Source organism: Oratosquilla oratoria, chromosome 23 (genome assembly GCF_046742065.1).
Source record: "Oratosquilla oratoria isolate Oo_2021 chromosome 23, ASM4674206v1, whole genome shotgun sequence".
NCBI lineage: Eukaryota > Metazoa > Arthropoda > Malacostraca > Stomatopoda > Squillidae > Oratosquilla > Oratosquilla oratoria.
This window is the reverse complement of record NC_134799.1, coordinates 22,808,554-22,828,969: the sequence shown is the minus strand read 5'-3', so window position 1 is coordinate 22,828,969 and position 20,416 is coordinate 22,808,554. Positions and strand designations below refer to the sequence as shown.

The following is a 20,416-nucleotide window of genomic DNA, read 5'->3' as shown; positions in this document are numbered from 1 at the left end:
ATCATTCTCTCTTTCACCCATGGATTTTGAAAACCATAGAGAATGGGATTCAGTGCATATTAGGGAGAATGTAAAAATGCAGGGGTGACTACAATAAATATAATCAAGACGCCGATATGGCAGCGTCGCGAATCCACTTGCTCCTCACGACGCCTACGTGTGCGGCACCGTATGGTAGGGGTTAAGAAACTGATCTCTGAAACAACTACACTCACACTTGTCCCCTTTTCCCTTTTAAAGTGGAACTATACAGGCACTCCTCCAGTCCTCCGGCACTCTACCCCCTCTTAAACATTAACCTCTTCACTCCGGGCCAAAATCTCGCGGGCAGCATTATCTGCCAGACGTACGATGTGTCGTAATAATACTCGCATCATAGAATATAGTCACCGCTTATATCGATCGTTTTCTCTTTCACCCTTGAATTTTGATAACCATAGAAAATGTAATAAAGACAGTTTAGAGAGTATGTCATTATGCAGGGGCAACTACAATAAATGTAATCAAGACGCCGATATGGCAGCCCCGCATACTTGCTCCTCATGCCGCCTACGTATGCGGCACCGTATGGAAATAGTTAAATAACCTGAACACCATCACCGTACCTCCTGTTTTAGACATTCTGCATGACACCCATCCAACCCAGGTGCCTTACCTGTTCTCATCATCTTAACAATTGCCTTCACCTCATGTTTCTTTATTTCTCCTCCATTTTTCTCATTCATCAGTCATTTTCTTTGTGCTTTCCACTGCAACAACCTTTCCCTCCTTATCCTCCTTCACATTTAGCAACCCCCTAAAATACTCTGCCCATCTTCCTCTTACTGCCATCTCTTTCATTATCATCTCTCCATCTGCACCTTTTACCTTTTCTTCTCTATTTGATTCGCCTCCTCTTCCTCTCTCTTTCCAAAGCATCTTTTTATTACTTTCAAAATTTTCTGTCATACTCTTACCCTATTTCACATCTGCTCTCCTCTTTGCTTCCTTTATCTTATGCTTTAGTTCTCTTTTCTTTTCTTTGTATCTCTCATATGATTCTCTCGTCCTATTTTGTAACCAATCTGCAAAAGCTCGTTTCTTCTCTTCTACAACCTTCTTTGTTTCCTCATCCCACCACTCACTACCCTTCCTTCTATTTCCTCCCATCCTCCTTGTTCCACATACCATCTTTGCACACCTTATGACTCCCTCCTTAAACCATCCCCATTCCTCCTCCACTCCTATTTCTACTTGGTTAGATATGAGAGAAAAATTCTTACCCTCTTCACTCCTATTAAAAATGTCTCTATCTTCCTTTCATGCTTAAATTACCTTTCATCCATCCCCCATCCATCCATTTGATGCATCAAAATCACACCACCTCCACAAGGAGATGCAGCCCTGTGGGGGTTGGAAAATGGTGTCCAGATTGGGTCCTAGACTCAGTCTATTCACCTAAGCATTTGTGTCTATTTTTCCCACTTTTACTCCCACTTTTTTTCTCACATAGGTCTGTAACCCAGCACCTGCCTTCCCACAACTACTCATAGAGTCAGATATAGAAACCAACCAATGCCTATATACATTTTACACATGCACAAAACCTGTATTTTTTATACACCTGTAAATATCAATAGATATATTCAACCTCAAATAAATTACACTCTCCAATACAAACCAGCACATAAGAATTGCAGCTGCAACCATCAAAATGCAACACATACACCCAAAAATACAACAAACATATCCTAGATATACATATATATACCAAAGGCTTGTTTCCCCCTTACAAGGGAGGTAGCCAAAACACAAAGGCATAAAAACCACTCCCACCCATTCCAAAACCATCCAACCCCTTCCTCCCTCTTCTCTTGGCTCCTGGATGACGGGTCATCCCTGCATCTTACCCATTGCCCTGAGTCAGAAAAAGTGTTGCAAGACACAGCACATCCACAGTAAGGCTCTTTCATTAAATCAGTGACCCCCTTTCCATCCCCTCATGCAGAAAAAGAGAAGACAGGGAGAAATCCCTTCTGGCTGTGTCAATTTATTTTTCACACATACTCCCTCACCCCTATCCCCCACCCACTTCCCCTCATACATCACAGCATCATCCATATACAACCATTCTCCAATTGCCCCTATCTTGTCCTCTCCTGTCCTTCCTTATGACATTCCCCTCTTTTCCAATGCTCCTTTTACCCCCATCACACCTGCTTGAACATATATATCCACACAACTTCCACACAGCTCTAATTCAAGAGACAATACTAACACCACAAACTACACTACCCATATCCCTGATAAGGGAAGGCTGAGGAGTTTTTAGATGAAAGGTGCCATTACCTTTGAAACTAAGCCCAACTGAATGGTCTAGCTGCTTGAAATACCACTCAAGACGGTCCCTTGTAGACATCATCACATGCTCAAGCGTCTGCAAATTAAAAAAAATGACAAGGTCACAATGCTTTTCTAGTGGCAAAAGAAAAGTGGTAAGGGAAGGGGTATTAAAGATGGAAGGAGAGAAAATGGGAGAATGTGACGAGATGTAATAATTAAAGAAGAAGGGGAAGAAGAGAGGTAAGAAGGGAGAGGGGAACCACAAGGGTGAAAACTAAAAAGAAAAGAATCTCATATTTATAACATCTCAATTCTAATCCTACCACAAATGTTATTCCAAATTGGTTGCTAAACACTCTATTAAGTAACTCTATGAAAAGAACATTGTAGAGATTTCAGAAGGTAAAAGATTATTACAGGGGAGTATCTCAACAAACATAAAATCCTTACATTATTATCGAAGGTACCCTGTGAATCAAGAGTATGAAGGTTCTGTTCCAGGAGGGCCAGTCCAGATGCATAAAGTGAAACTTCATTCAATTGCAGGACTGATATTGCCACCCAGAACAATGCACGGTGGATGGGTGACTCCTATGGAGTGGAGAAATATGTAAGTATTTCATACAATACTGAAATAATATAACAAGTCACTGCAGTAACAGAAATGCTCATCAAGACTATTACCAGTGCAACTTCTATCTTCACTATGACTTATGGTCTAGACAACTCATGTTCAAATTTATTTTTCTACTTATATGATCAACAGGGACCAATGACTGGTACCTGCTATGGTGGTCCTGCAAAATGAACAGCTGAGACAATCATCTCTATGCTGCCCATTTTCAAAACCCCATCAACCCCAGTACATCAATCTGGCTTAAGATTTCTCTGAGCATTTATTATATGTCGTCCACCTTTTCATATAAAAAAAAAAGTTGACAATTGACAATATCTACAGGAGGGCCTGAGAGCCATTACCAGTAATTGTGGGAATGCTGGTTTAACTTGAAAGTCTGTGAAACTTGACACAACAATTATTATCATTATATGATCTCCAGATTCTACCTGTCATTGCCAGCTGTCTGAACATGTATAAATTAACCTACCGGCCTGAGGAGGGGCTGGAGTCTGGTGAGGCACATGACAATGGAGTCGATAAGCGTAGTGTCGGAAAAGCTCTCGAGGGCCTTGACAAGAATGCGCAGGAGTTGTTTTATGTCATGGTCCACGATGCTCTTGCCTGGATCAATGGAAATATATCATAATCTTTACTTATGTCCAAAAAGGCTTCTTTCTTCTTCTAAGGGAGGTAGCCAACCAAGGCAACCCATCTTTCACCTATCCAACACTCATTTCTTTACCCTTTTATCTTAGCTCCTTGTGGATGAAGGGCTAACCCTCTCCCCCACCAATTGCCTGGATCAGAAGTAATGCAGGAAGAAACAGCACCCCCACTGCAGGGTCCAAGAGCCAAAGCTGGTTTACCCCCATTACTTTATTACATGCAGGGTGGAGGGGAGTGGAATATATGGGAAATGAAATGGGTGGGTGGGATTTCTATGCCTTTTTCTTTTTGGCTACCCCCCCCCCCCCATGTAAGGGTGAAAAAGCCTTTGGTATGTATGTATGTATGTACTTTATTACATATTAATTATAAAGATTAATCAAATTCCAAACCTAGACTCTTAAGCAGGTAAAAATCGGATTCCCCCACCCATGACTAGCCTTACTCTGGAACAAAAGCTCTTTATTTTGTAAGTGCAAACATCACTGAGTAAACAAAGGATGGAAATTAAGTAAGAACACATAGGGGATAGATAGGAAGGGCTATAAACAAAGTTCTAGCCAAGGAAGTTCTATCTATATATCTACACATTATGAAGAAAAATACACATATGTACATACATACATATACTGAGGGCTTTTACCCCCTTACATGGGAGGTAAACAAAGTCAAAGGCATAAATCCACTCCCACTCATTCCATCCCCTCATACTCCGTTCCCATTCATCACCCCTCCATCCCCCTTTTCTTGGCTCCTCCTGGATGACGGATCATCCCTGCATCTCGCCCACTGCCCTGCGTCAGCAGCAATGTAGCAAGCCACAGCACATCCATAGCAAGGCCTCTTCATTTAACTGATGACCCCCCTCTCCATCCCCTCATGTGACTCATTGCAGAGGGATATGAACAAAGTTTCAGAGTGGAGCAAGAGATGGGAGGTAGAATTCAACATCAAAAAGTGCAGTATAATTGAATTTGGAAGAAGCAAGAAGAGAATATCAGGACGGTATAAAATTGATGGAAAAGAAGTAAAGAAAGTCAATTCTGAAAGGGACCTAGGAGTAATCATCACCAAAGAGATGTCGCCAGATAAACATATAAATAAAATAGTCGGAGAAACATACAATTTGTTGAGATTAATAAAAGTGGCCTTCAAATACCTGGATAAGGAAATGATCAAGAAAATATTACAAACACTGATAAGGCCAAAACTGGAATATGCAGCACTGATATGGTCACCCAGTACAAAAAAGAATATAAGAAAATTAGAAAGAATACAAAGAGCAATGACAAAGTTGGTTCCAACATTTGCAAACCTAACATACAAAGACTGGCCGAACTGGAATTGCCAAACCTGGAACACAGAAGAGAATGAGGGGACCTGATAACCATCTACAGAATTATGAAAGGAAAAGAATGCCTTGATAGAGAGGACCTATTAAAACAGGACAGAGGGAAAACAAGGACATGCAATAAAACTCAAAAAGGATAACTATAGAAGAGACCTGAAAAAGAACAGCTTCCCACATAGAGTGATAGATGTATGGAACAAATTGGATGAAGAAATAGTGTGTGCAAACACAAAACAACAATCTAAGAACAAACTTGATCTTGCGAGATGCAAAAATGGGTCACCACGAGCATAGCTCCCCTTCCCGTATAATACAACTAGGTAAATATAGAACAAATTGGACGAAAAAATAATGTGTGGACGGGATGCAGAGATGACCCGTCATCCAGGAGGTGCCTAGATAAGAGGGAGGAAGTGGAGGGGAGTGGAATATGTAGGGAATGGAATGGGTGGGAGTGGTTTCTATGCCTTTTTCTTTTTGGCTACCCCACCCAAGTAAGGGGGGGGAAAAGCCTTTGGTATATGTATATATATATGCAAACACAATACAAGAATTTAAGAACAAACTTGATCTTGTGAGATACAAAAACGGGTCACCAAGAGCATAGCTCCCCTTCCCGTAAAATACAAGTAGGTAAATACATATACCAAGGGCTTTTTCCCACTTACAAGGAAGATAACCAAAGTCAGACATAAATCCATTCCCACCCATTTCATCCCCATATACTCCACTCCCATTCACCATATCTCCCACCCTTTTTTTCTTGGCTCCTCCTGGATGACAGGTCATCCCTGCATCTTGCCCACTGCCCTAGGTCAGAAACAATGCAGTAAGACACATGAATTATGGCTGATGAAAAATACATAATTTTTCCTACTATGAACCACATGACTCTTTAATGATAGCACAAATTTATAAAATAAAAATACTTACTGATACAGCCAAATACTATGAGCGCTCTGGGTTGGAGGGCTGGGTTGTACTGGAAAGCAAAGCGTTTTGCTAAGCCTGTCCATGTCTGGAGCCAATCACATTCAGGTACATCTCTTAAACAAGCTTCCATCATCTCCAGCAATGCATCAGTAATTGTCTCCAAAGAAGTTAAAGACATTCGTTCCCGATCTCCTGTCGTTCCTGACAAACTACGGTCAGCACCGAATCTATGAGTGGGAGACAAAAATAGAGAACTAGGAAATGAGAATAAATATGACGAGTTAAGCAACATTAGCAAGAAATTGTTAATTCCCTACAGAGCAAACTGTAGTAAGGATACAATAATGGGTATCACCATGTGGTAGTTCTACAGGATGAATGTAATGAGAAAACATTTCTCTCCCATTCATCTTTGAAACCTGTTAACCTCTTCCATACGGTGCCGCCTACATAGGCGGCATGAGGAGCAAGTGGATACGCAAGGCTGCCATATTGGCATCTTGATTATATTTATTGTAGTTGTCCCTGTGCAACTGACATACTCTCTAAACTGGCTTCATCACATTTTCTATGGTTATCAAGATTCACGAATGAAAGAGAGAACGATCGATATAAGCGGTGACTATTTTTTATGATGCGAGTATTATGACACAGCATCGTATGTCTGGCAGCTAATGCTGCCCGCAAGATTTTGGCCCGGAGTGAAGTAGTTAACAACCTCACCTTCCTTCACAAGATGTAGCCCTGAGGGACAAATTTCTGTGTGATGCTCACATTCAAGGCAGATTGTCTCTGTGCCCAGGCCTATTCTGTGTTGGCATTAGTGTTGGGTTATTTTAGTGCTAGACTGAAAGTAGTCTTGTTAGTGTGGTTCTTGCTTCTCCCAGATGGGATTTTTATGTAGAATTAATATCAGCAGCAGTTTGCTGTCATAGAAAAATTTGTGGTCTTGAAGTGCTTCTTTTGTGATTTGAGTATGCATGTATGGATGTATTATGTAGTGCTGATGTCAGGATGCTGTAATTGTATGAGCAGTATGCTGCAGGTGCTGTATTTTTTTGTTCAATTGGTTGCATTTGCATATGTAATGAGATGGGTGTGTAGGACTGAGGGTTCTTTCACAATTGGATGCCTATAATTTTCATTTTATTTCTCTATATATAGCATCTATATACCAAGGGCTTCCCCCTTATGAGGGAAGCCCATCAAAGCCAAATTCTCTTTCCTCCTTACAAGGGAGTTAGCCAAAGTCAAAAGCATAAATCCACTCTAACCAATTTCATCCCCACATACTCCACTCCCATTCACTACCCCTCCATCCCTCTTTTTTTGGCTCCTCCTGGATGATGGGTCATCCCTGCATCTCACCCACTACCCTGGATCAGAAGCAAATACAGAAGAAATCTGGAAGAAATCTCTTTGGGTTGCACCAAAAGATCATTCACACATATTCCCTCCCTCACCCCCCTATACCCCATCCACCCCCTTTCATGCATCACAGCATCATCCATACTCAATCATTCTCCACTCACCCGTATCTTCTATCTTCTCCCTGTTTTCCTAAACACATTCCCCTCTTTCCCAATGCCCCTTTAATTCTATCCATCCATCTCATCCTTGGTCACCCCCTCATGTTCTCATGTTCACATCCTCCACCTCTGCTTTTCACACCTCTATAACTAATCTTTCATCACACATTCTTTCCATGCATTCAAACCATCCCAGTACTCTTTCATCAACCCTACCTCCCAACTCCCTTTTCACCCCCACTCTCCTCACCTCCTCATACTTGTACAATATCATAACATCACATGGTTTTCATCTTACATACCTTATCCCTCTTTCCCCCGTGTGTCTATAGGAAGACCTAAAGGCAGTGACGGCGGCAGATTTTACTTTGCTGATGCCGAAGAGGAGGTAAAACTTGGGCAGTGAAAATTCATCCAAGGAAAGTCGGAGAACTCTTTGAGTTTCTTCTGAAAAATTGATAAATTCATGTAGAAATGATCAGAGAACCTGCATCAATACAAATCAGTTCAATTACACATGCAATAAAATTTATATTCATGTATGTATCTACATTTAACCTGGTTTACAAAAATATTGAAATCTATCCAGATACCAAGGGCTTTTTCCCCCTTGTATGGTTGGTAGCCATGTCAAAAGGTATGCACCTGCTCTCATCCATTTTACTCCTAGCCATCACCCTTGTTTCCCTTTCATCATAACTCCTCATTAATGAAGGGTCATCCCTGTCTCCTACCCACTGCCCTGAATCAGAAGCAATGCAGCAAGACAGAGCACATCCACAACATGGCTGTTTCATTTAATCAAAGACTCCTCATTATGTCCCCTCATGCAGAAAATGGAGAAGACTGAGAGAAATCCCTTCAGACTGTGTCAAAAATATCATCCACACATAACCTTTCCCTACTCTCCCCCATCCCCCACCCCCTAACTCAACATTGAAATATATACCTGAAAATGTGGGCTTGGTGCAGGTACATAGGGAGTGGATGATATTTATTACAAGACCATGGGTTGAAGCTCGCATGGACACTGGTCCTGTACACACGAGAAAAGTGATGATGTGGAAGAGGTAGGGCAGGTGGCGAGCAACATCTAGGCAATTGTTGAAGGACAGCATGAGTAGATAACGAGCCAGAATGGCAATGTCATCCCACATCAAATGTTGTTCTAAAGTGGCTGTTGGTGAGTTGCATGTCTTGTCTATCACCTGTAAATAAAAAGCAAAATTAAATCATTACAAAAGGTAGCTACATACATACATATACCAAGGCTTTTACCCCTTTACAAGGGAGGTAGCCAAAAAGGGAAAGGCATAAAATCATTTCCACCCATTCCATCCCTGAATACACTTCACACCCCTCCACTCTCCCTCTTATCTGAGCCCTCCTGGATGATGGGTCATCCCTGCACCTTGTCCATTGCCCTGGGTCACAAGCAGTGTCGCAAGACACAGCACATCCACAGCAAGGCTGCTTCATTAAATTGGTGACCCACCCTCTGCGTCCCCCCATTGCATAAAAGGAGAAGACGGGGAGAAATCCCTTCGGGCTGCGTCAAATTTTGCTCACACATACTACCTCATCCCCCATCCCCCCGCCCATTCCACCTCATGCAATCACAACATCATCCATATACAACCATTCTCCATTCACCCCTGTCTTCTGTCCTCTCCTGTCCTTCCTCAACAGACATTCCCCTCTTCCCCAAAGCCCCCATCACCCCAACCCTCCACCACAACCAAGGACGTCCCCTCATGTTCACTCCCTCCACATCTGCCTTCCATACCTCTTTTACTAGTCTTTCTTCACTCATTCTTTCCATGTGTCCAAACCATCCTAATATTCTTTCATCAACCCTATCTCCCAGCTCCTTTTCCACCCCTGTTCTCCTCCTCACCTCCTCATTTCTCACTCTATCTAGCCTAGTAACCCCCATCATACTTCTCAGACACCTCATCTCAAACACATTCAAACTCCTTCTCTCTTCTTCTCTTATGTTCCATGTTTCTGCCCCATACAGTGCTGTTGGCACAATCACTCCTTCACATAGTCTCCTCTTAGCATCCATTCCCAAATGTCTATTCCTCATTACACTCTTAATCCACCAAGGCATTTACTCGCTTCTCTCAATCTACATTCTACCTCCACCTTCACTCCACCTTTTCCTGCCACATTTGCACCCAAGTATCTAAAACTATCCACTTCCTCCAGTCGCTCTCCCTTAATGCTCACTTCCAGTCTACTGCCACTTTCACCCCTTGTACATCTCATCACCTTACTTTTACCCACATTTATCTTTAGCTTTCTTCTATCACATACTGTATTTTTCGGACCATAAGGCGCGGGAAAAATCCTTAAAATTGGCCAAAATCGGGTGGTGCACCTTATCGTGCGGTGTGCCTTATGTGTGGCTTCAGTGCAAAAAAATGCCTCGGATAGTGACGTACTATTTTGACACGTTTCGTAGCTAGCCTGCCGACGGCGACAGTGCATGATAGGCCTAGCAAAAGTTACAACCAAGTTATAACCAAGATGCATGTATCTTGACAAGAAAATTGCGAAAACTTCGACAGTTTTCGGGTCCATGCCACAGCATTCATTCACGCTATCATGGCTATGACATGATAGCGTCCACAACACAGACAGCCATTTTGCATTGGTATAGTCTCGCTCCACTCAGACTGTAGTCATTTGGGTATTTTGTTTAGTTTCGATCATGGGCGCAATATAGCAATATAAAATTAATTATTAATTTTGGAAAATAAAATGTATTAACGTAATATGCAATTTTGTGGGCGGAAATGAAAAAAAAACCTTGCTACAAGCAAATATGCTAATGAACGAAGTCGGTAGCATAGGATCGGGACGCCAACGTCTCTCACGACGACGACAACGAGGACAAGACGGATGACATTTAATTTACAGGTAATGATTTATTAAACACAGGTTAGGTTAGACGAATTTATCACCCTTTCATATCTTCGACGTCGGCATCTATCATAAACATGGCGTACCATTCGTCCGACACGACTTCGTTACTTACGAAATCTGTTTCAGCACATTTTTTGTTATTTCCGCTCACAAAATTGCATATTACGTTGATACATTATAATTTACAAAATTAATAACTAATTTTTTATTGCTATATTGCGCCCATGGTCGAAACTAAAAATTTACCTTCATTTGTAATTTTGTGTTTTTAAGTGAATAGAGAATTCCGGGAATAAAACTGCTAATGTTGGTTTTATTCCCCACAATTCCCGTAACGTGTTTGTTGTTTTTTAGGAGTATTGGCAGGGCAGACCGTTCATGGAGGTGGTCTGATTTCACTGATCAAAATAAAAATATAGATCATCTATTTTTGTAATTTTGCTAAATCCCAACCGATTTTTCTCATTCAACAACGAAAATGTTGTTCTGAATGCACTCACATATGCATGATTATCCGATGACAAGACGAGGTGCACCTTATGTAAGGACAGGGAATAGCAAATTACGGGTGCGCCTTATGGTCCGAAAAATACGGTACTCTCCCAAACTCTGTCACCAACTTCCTCAATCCCTCCTCCGATCCTGCCACAAGCGCAGTGTCGTCCACAAACAACAGCTGGCTCACCTCCCACTTTTCTCCATTTTCTTTAACCATTTCCAACTTCCATTTTATATTCCCTGCTGCTTAACCACTTGAGTATGATGATGCCTATGTGGGTGTCTTGATAATATATATTTTTTGTAGTTACCTCTGGATTCTGTGAACTGGTTTGATCATGTTTTGTGTTTATTATTACTCAGAGTAAAAGAGAATGAGTAATACAGCAGTGATTTTATATTTTATAGTCCAAGTAGTAGTGATGCTGCACACAAGAATTTGACTTGTACTGAAGTGGTTAACCACTTCAGTACTAGTCAAATTCTCGAGCAAAGTATCGGTTGTCATGTGTACAATTTATCCCACTACTTGCATTATAAGACAAAGTCACTACAGTACTGTATTACTTGTTCTCTTTTACTTTGAGTAATAATAAACACAGAAAACATGATCAAACCAGTTCACAGAATGCGGGGGTAACTCATATACAACTACATATGCTCAATGAAGGAAAAATGCCAGAAGACTGGAAAAACGCTGATATTGTACAAATTTATAAAGGAGGAATTAAGAATATCCAACAAATTACAGACTGGTTTCCCTTACAAGCACAGTAGCTAAAATCTGCAAAAACGTCATTAAAAGTAGATGGATAAAACACCTGGAGGGGAATAATATACTGAATCTGAGACAATTTGGATTTAGACAGGGAAGATAATGCACTTTCCTAGATCTACAAAAAGTTTTTGATAAAGTTCCTCACAAAAAACTACTAAGAAAACCGGAAACTGTAGAAGGGATACAAGGTAAACAATTGAAATGGAGGACTTTTGCATGGAAGAAAAATGAGGGTGGTGCTCAGAGATAAGACTTCTACTTGGGAAGAAGTCATTAGTGGAGTCCCACAAGGATCAGTGCTGGCTCCAATAATGGTTGCCATTTATGTGAATGACATGGATGAGGGATATCAGGAATATATAAAATTGGAGAAAAAGAAGTAAAGAAAGAGGGATCTGAAAAAGACTTGGGAGTGATCATCACAAAAGATATGTCCCCTGGCAAACATATAAACAAAATTGTCGGTGAAACCTATAACTTATTAAGATCAATAAAAGTGGCTTTTACCTACTTGGATGAAGAAATGGTAAAGAAAATACTAGTCAAATTGATGAGACCTAAATTGGAGTATGCAGCAACACTGTCATCACCCAATACAAAAAAAACATATAAAGAAGATTGACAGAATCCAGAGAGTGGCTACGAGGATGGTCCCAGAACTATCAAAACTCTCATATGAGGAAAGATGGTTAAAATTGGAGTTGCCAACTCTGGAACAGAGGAGAGGTGACTTGTTGATCATCTACAGAATTATGAAAGGCATGGAAGTCCTTGACAGAGAAGACTTACTAAATTAGGATAAAAGAAACACAAGAGGACATGGAAAGAAGCTTAACCCATTCAACTCCGATGACAAGATTCTTGTCATTTGGTCAAATAAACCAAAAAATCATAAAACACCAAAATGTTTGATCAAACACAGAAAAATATGACGTCAGTCAATTGACCACACGAGGACTGACGTAATATTTTTCTGGTGTTTGATCAAACATTTTGGTGTTTTATGATTTTTTGTTTTATTTGACCAAATGACAAGAATCTTGTCATTGGAGTGGTAGATGTATTTACCTAGTTGTATTCTGTGGGAAGGGGAGCTATGCTCGTGGTGTCCCACCTTTGTATCTCGCAGTGTCTAGTTTGCTCTTCAACTCATGAATGGTTTAAGTGCACACTATTTCATTGTCCAGATTGTTCCAAGTTTCCACCACTCTATGTGGAATTTTTTTTTTTTTTCTTCAGATCTCTTCTGTAGCTATGTTTATTGATTTTCTTTCCATGTCCTCTTGTGCTTCTCTTGTCCTAGTTTAACAAGTCCTCTCTATCGAGTATTTCTGTGCCCTTCATGATTCTGTAGATGGTCAGTAGGTCACCTCTCTCTTTGCTCCAGAGTCGGTAACTCCAGCTTAGTCAATCTCTCCTCATATGACAAGTTTGCAAGTGGAGGTGCAATTTTTGTGGCTGCTCTCTGGATTTTTTCTATTTTCTTTATATTCTTTTTGGAATTAGGTGACCACAATGTCTAGGCCTTATCAGTGTGACCAATATTTTTCTTAATAATTTCTTCGTCCAAATATGTAAATGACACTTCTATTGATCTTAGCAAGTTGCAGGATTCTCTGACAATTTTGTTCTATCTGTTTATCATAGAACAAGTCGTTTGAGATAATCACACCCAAATCTTTTTCGGATCTCTCATTCTAAATCTCCTTGGTTCCAATTTTATATTGTCCTGATATTCTGTTTGCTTTTTCCAAACTACATTATGCTACACTTGTTAATATTGAAGTCCACTTCCTATTTCTGACTCCAGTTCCATACCTTATTCAGGTCTTCCTGCAGTGATTCGCAATCCTTTCCAGCTTTTACTTTCCTTAACAGTTTGGCATTGTGGGCAAAGAAGCTCATGTAACATTTCACATCATGATCCATGTCATTCACATAAATAGCAAACATTATTGGAGCCAATACAGATCCTTGCAGTACTCCAGTGATCACCTCTTTCCAACCTGAATATTTTTCTCTGAGCACTACTCTCATCTTTCTACCAATCAGGAAGTCCTCCATCCATTTTAGATGGTTCACTTGTATATCTCCTATATGTTCCAGTTTTTTTTTTAATAATTTCATGTGTCTTTGTATGGAACACACTGGATGAAAAACAGTGTGCGCAAAAACAACACAAGAATTTAAGAGCAAACTGGATATGGGGAGATACAAAGATGGGACAACTTGAGCTTAGCACCCCCTTCCCATAACATACAACTAAGTAAATACACACACATGGGTTATATAATTTCTCCTATTTTAGTGTTGCACGTGGGTTATATAATTATTCGATTCAAAACAGAAATGAGAGAGTGGAGGAATCATTTTTTGGCCCTGAAATACTTAAATGTGATGAAGGTTACAGAGGGTAAAAACAGTGTGGAAATGATCATGATAAAAGTTGAAGACAGCGACATGAAAAGTAGAAAATTTGTGGTGACTTATGTGCCCCCAAAAACAGGCTCTTGGAAAGAGGGACAGCATTAATAAATGTTAGAAGATACAAGGCATTCATTAAATGAGATGCTGAAGGATGGGATAAGAGAAACACAAGAGAACATGGAAAGAAGCTTAAAAAGAACAATTATAGAAGAGACCTGAAAAAGAACAGCTTTATCCACAGAGCGGTAGATGTATGGAACACATTGGATGAAAAAACAGTGTGTGCAAAAAGAATACAAGAATTTAAGAGCAAACTGAATATGGAGAGATACAAAGACGGGACACCATGAGCTTAGCTCCCCCTTTGCATAAGATACAATTGGGTAAAATGTAATCTCCACTTTGCATCCATTTCCAGATACCTATTTCTCATGACACTTTTTAATCCCCAAAGACATTTACTTACTTTTCACAACCTACAATGAAACTCCACCTTCACTCTTCCCTTTTCTGCCAAATGCAACTCTAAATACCTAACCCTACTCACTTCCTCCATCTTCTCTCCTTTAAGAATTACTTCCAGCTCACTACCATCAACTCCCATTCTACATCTCATCACCTTACATTTACTCACACTTATCTTCAAATTTCTCCTTTCACATACTTTCCCAAACTCCATCACTAACTCCCTTAATCCTCCCTTTGACCCTGCCACAAGTGCAGTGTCATTGGCAAACAACAACTGACTCACCTCCCATTTATCTCCATTTTTTTTATTATCTCGTCCCCTGCCCATTACCCTTGCATTTACCTCCCACACCATCCCATCCATATACACATTGAACAGCAACATGACAACCCCAATAAACTCCCACCTCAATAAACTCAAACCACTTGCTCTCTCCTTTTCTATTTCTAAAACAGGCTCTTCTATTCTTGTAGTAAAAATAAGTCTGGAATGATTTCTACATCTAGAACACTAGAGAAGTGGTTATGTTTCTTGTTATAAAATCATTACTTACTCTACAAAGCCTTCCTATAACTTTGCGAGCTACAAGAGCAACATTAGCTGAGGCAAGAGCCACAGCTGTGTCAGCCATGATCTCTGCCTGTGCTGACCCCAGGCCACCAGTAACTGATCGTTTGATGAAGGAGTCAAGCACCATGTCTATCAACTCCGATACCTGAAAAAGAAACATTCAATAACACCAACTCGTATGAAAATATTAACCTAAAAAGTAAAACAAAGTTCTACAATCTGCATTATGACAGATTCATAAATAAACATTGTCCATGCAGAATTTCATTAATCCAAGCACGACTACTTGCCTGCCCAATATTGCCCCAAATTTTTGCCTGGATGGACGGGTACATCTCCACTTCTTCAATGGTCAATGTAATCAGTTTGTCCAGGATCATAGCTACTTTGCCCCTTTTTGTGTCATCCTGGTGCCGGCAAAATCTACCAAAAAATTAGTTATGTATGAGTTGCATTTAAAGAATATGCACTAAGTTTAGCTGCCTTATTAATTAATGTTAAGACTACAGGAGTATTAAACAAGTATTCATGCTTATGTACTGGGTGGATGCTTTCAATTAACCATCCCCTTATGAGGAGGAAATGGGGTTTGGTATATATTAATAGTAAATGTGATTAGCCTTTGTCCCTTCATCCATGAGCTACTGAGATAGAAGGGACATAAAATGTGTTCATATATGTGTGTGTGTGTGTATTTACCTAGTTGTATTTACCTAGTTGTATTTTACGGGAAGGGGAGCTATGCTCGTGGGGTCCCGTTTTCGTATCTCATTTTATCTAAACTATTTTTAAATTCATGTATTGTTTTTGCACACACCACTTTCTCATCTAACTTGTTCCAACTGTCTATTACTCTGTGAGGAAAGCTGTTCTTTTTCACATCTCTTCTATAGCTGTCTTTTTTTATTTTCTTTCCATGTCCTCTTGTATTTCTGTCATCCCATTTTATCAGATTCTCTCTATCAATAATTTCTATGCCTTTCATGATTCTGTAAATAGCTATCAAATCTCCTCTCTCTCTTCTTTGCTCTAGTGTCTGTAGTTCAAGTTTTGCTAGTCTCTCTTCATATGATAGTTTTGAGAGTGTTGGTGCCAATTTTGTAATTGCTCTTTGTATTCTTTCAAGTTTTTTTAGGCATATTTTTGCACTTGGCGACCATATCGTTGCTGCATATTCCAATCTTGGTCTTATCAGGGTGTTTAGAATTTTCTTCACCATTTCTTCATCCAGGTGTGTAAATGCAACTTTGACTGTTCTTATTAAATTATAGGTTTCTCCAAAAATCTTATTTATGTTTTTCAGGTGACATATTATTCATAACAATGACTCCCAGGTCCTTTTCATTTTCTACTTTTTTTATTCCTTCTTCTCCCAATTTATATGATCCTGTTATTCTGTTTTTACTTTTTCCAAATTCCATTATACTACACTTTTTTGTATTGAACTCCATCTCCCACTTCCTACTCCATTCCTCTACTATATTTAGATCTCTTTGTAGTGATTCACAATCTTCTTCCGTGTTCACTTTTTTCAATAGTTTTGTATCATCTGCAAAAAAGCTCATATAGCTTTCAATTCCTTCATCCATATCATTAATATATATAGCAAACATTATTGGGGCCAGAACTGTTCCTTGTGGAACACCGCTTATTACTTCATCCCATTTTGAGTGTTGATCTCTTATCACTACTCTCATTTTTCTTTCTTGCAAAAAGTCTTCCATCCAATTTAGCAGTTTGCCCTGTATTCCTCCTTCAGTTTCTAATTTCTTAAGCAACTTATGTGGTACTTTGTCAAAAGCTTTTTTTAGGTCTAGAAATGCACAATCAGCCCATCCATCTCTTTCTTGTATTACATCTATTAGTCTTGAATAGAAACATATTAAATTGGTGACGCATGATCGTCCTTGTCTGAATCCAAATTGCCTTGGATTGAGCACGTTGTTTTTTTCTAAATATTTTACCCATCTATTTTTGACAATTCTTTCACAAATTTTTGCTATTGTACTTGTTAGAGAGACTGGCCTATAGTTGTTAGGGTCTTCTTTATTTCCTCCTTTATATATAGGTACTATATTTGCTTTTTTCCAATCTTCTGGAACTTTACCTTCTTTCAAGGAACTGTTTATTATGCTATGTATTATGTCTGCTAGTTCATTCCTGCATTCTTTCAAAATCCAGTTTGCTATTTCTTCTGGTCCATGTGATTTTCTGACATCAAGATTACTCAAGTGGTTCAATATTTCATTCTTTGTTACTTCTATTTCTTTCATAGGGGGGACTTTCTCTTTCCATTCGATCTCTTCAGGTTGTATGTTCTCCCTTGTAAACACTGATTTAAAATGTTTGTTCATAATTTCCGCCATTTCAATTTCCTCTGTGTATTCAACTCCTCCTTGTCTTAATTTCTCCAAATCTTGTTTGTTTTTCAGTTTGTTGTTTACAAATCTGTATAGTAGTTTTGGTTGACCTTAACATTTTTCTATGACATCTTTTTCATATTTTCCCTTTTCCTCTCTGCACGCTTGTACATATTCATTTCTATAACAAGTATATATTTTTCATTTTTCTGGTCTTTTGTTTTTCTTCCATTTGGTCCAAGCTTTGTCTCTTTTGTCTTTTATCTCCCTACAACTTTTGATGTACCAGCATTTTACATATTATTTTTCTTGTTTTTGTCTTGGGACATACTTTTCTACTCCTTTCTTATAGATTTTTGTGAAAATATTCCATTTCTCTTCTACTGTTGTATCTTCTTTGTGTATTCTTTCCCAGTTTTCATTTTGGAAGAATTCTCTTATTTGATCAAAATTTGTTTTTTCATACATCAATCTTCCTTTTCTATATTGTTCATTTCTTTTCAGGTATTTTTTCTCATTTAGTTCTAGTTCTATCAATATGTGGTCACTTTTGCTTATTGGTGCCTGGTATTCTATCTTTTCCACTATTTTAGGTTCTGATGTGATTATTAGGTCTAGTCTCAATGGTTCTTCTTCATTTCTATACCTAGTGTTCTCTTGGATCCATTGTGTCATTGTGTGGTCAGTAATCATCTCAAGTAGAACACTTCCCCATGAGTCTTCTCCACCCTTTACGGTCATCTCTTCCCAGCATATTTCTTTGCAATTATAGTCGCCCATCATAACTATTCTTCCTCCATCTTCCATTATCTCGTTTAGTGTTACTCTTGTCTCTTCTAACATGCTTTTATGTTCATTCTCTTCCCATGAGGCTGTTTTTGGGGGCACGTAGTTTATTACAAACTTTCTGCTCTTCTTATCTCTATCTTCTACTTCTATCATAATCATCTCTACTCTATTCTTCCCATATGTGACTCTCTTCACGTTTATATCCTTCTTAGTCAGGAACATAACTCCACCCCCTTGTTTTATCTTTCTGTTTCTAATCCAATAATTATATGCATTGTGTTCTATGCTGTTGGGTGGTAGTGGGTCTTTTAATTTTGTCTCAACAATTCCCACTATGTCCGGATCTTTTTCTTTCAGATATTTGTTCAGTTCATTCAGTCCTGTTATTAATCCATCTATATTTGTGTAGGATACTCTTAACTTTCTGTTATTTCCATTGTATTCTCTGTTTCTTTGTGTTTCTCTCTTTTATGTTCCATTTCTTCAATTTCATATTCACTACTCTCCAGTAGAATTCTTGTTTTTCTGTCTCCGTTCTGGCGTCGTTTTTTTTTTTCTTAGCTTCATGTCTATTCCTTATTTCCTCCTCTCTTTCCTCTTTATTCATTTCCCTTTTTATCCATACCTTTTTATATTGTTCACTTGTTGCTAGTTTCCCTGTTTTGGATAAGATATTCTCTGCCGTCGTTTGTGACCTGAATTTAATCTTAATTGGTCTGGTCTTGTCTGTACTATATTTCCCAAGCCTGAATTTCTCTTCGATTTGTTTCATTATTTCTAGCTCATCTTCCTGAACTAATTCTAGTAAATTTCTTATTTTTTAATTTTCCTCTTTGGTTCTTGTGGTTCTATCTGGGTTATGTTTCTCTTCCATTCCTAGTATAATTATACATTTCTTTCTATCTGCTAAGTCTCTTACTATATTCTCCTTCTGTCTCATCACTTTAATAACTGAGTCTTCAGTTTGTTCATTCATTTGCTGTTTGATTATGTCAGTGAATGCAACTTTGCTATTTTCTTGGATTTTTTTCCAACCCTCCTTGTTCTCCTTATTATTCTCCTTTAAGACTTTATTCTCTTCTTTTACTTCTTTTAACTGTTTTTTTAATTCTTCAATTTCCTTGGTTAAGTTTTTGTTCGCCTTCTCTAGTTCTTCCAATTTTTCAACCCTCTGCACAATGTTGTTAACGTGACCGAACCTAAATTCCCAGTGCTCGATCATCTTATCGAGTTTCTCTTTTAGTCTTGTTAATCGGGGGGGTGGGGTGGGGGTTGTGTCCCCCCCACCCTCTTTAAATCCCTGGAAAATATTCTCATCATCTTCTACTGTATTGCTCTTATCTATACTTCTAATCTTTACATTTTTGTTAGACATTTCGTCATCGCTAAATTGGTCCGGACCTCGTTTGTTTAGATTTCGTCTGCCTGCCTGGGCCAAGTCCTCACCTTCCTCATTTCCTTCCATTTCCCTCAGTAATCCCTCCCCTTCTCCTTTTTCTTTACTTTCCCTACACCACGAGCAATTTCCCCCCACCCTGTAAATACAATAGGCACTTCCTTTGTTTTGGGATCCACGAAACTTCACTTTTCTTCAGAACGTCTTCTAAGCCGTCCGTTCTTTGAAGTGTGTATTTACCTAGTTGTATTTACCTAGTTGTATTTTGCGGGAAGGGGAGCTATGCTCGTGTTGTCCCGCCTTTGTATCTTGCAGTGTCTAGTTTGTTTTTAAACTCATGAATGGTTTTTGCGCATACTATTTCATTGTCCAGTTTGTTCCAAGTGTCCAAAACTCTATGAGGAAAACTGTTTTTCTTCAGTTCTCTTCTATAGCTATGTTTTTTTATTTTCTTTCCATGTCCTCTTGTGTTTCTTTTGTCCCAGTTAAGTAAGTTCTCACTATCGAGTACCTCTGTGCCTTTCATGATTCTGTAGATGGTCAATAGGTCACCTCTCTCTCTTCTTTGCTCCAGTGTCGGTAACTCCAGTTTAGCCAATCTCTCTTCGTATGATAGGTTTGCAAGTGCAGGTGCCATTTTTGTAGCTGCTCTTTGGATTCTTTCTATTTTCTTTATATTCTTTTTGGTACTGGGGGACCACAATGTCGCTGCATACTCTAATCTAGGCCTTATCAATGTAACCAATATTTTTTTCATCATGTCTTCGTCCAAGTATGT

At 39.1% G+C, this 20,416-nt stretch overlaps 1 protein-coding gene across 1 annotated transcript in view; it reads right to left on the bottom strand.

Moving 5' to 3' along the window:
* LOC143038025 (neurofibromin-like) overlaps positions 1 to 20,416 on the bottom strand; it is a 421,021-nt gene that overhangs the window by 125,081 nt on the left and 275,524 nt on the right. The window contains exons 38-45 of the mRNA XM_076206875.1: positions 15,384 to 15,516; positions 15,077 to 15,238; positions 8,370 to 8,628; positions 7,723 to 7,867; positions 5,892 to 6,118; positions 3,429 to 3,562; positions 2,773 to 2,913; positions 2,329 to 2,416 (exon numbers count right to left, since the gene is read on the bottom strand). Coding sequence (XP_076062990.1) covers positions 2,329 to 2,416; positions 2,773 to 2,913; positions 3,429 to 3,562; positions 5,892 to 6,118; positions 7,723 to 7,867; positions 8,370 to 8,628; positions 15,077 to 15,238; positions 15,384 to 15,516 — 1,289 coding nt within the window. The remainder of the gene's footprint in view (positions 1 to 2,328; positions 2,417 to 2,772; positions 2,914 to 3,428; positions 3,563 to 5,891; positions 6,119 to 7,722; positions 7,868 to 8,369; positions 8,629 to 15,076; positions 15,239 to 15,383; positions 15,517 to 20,416) is intronic.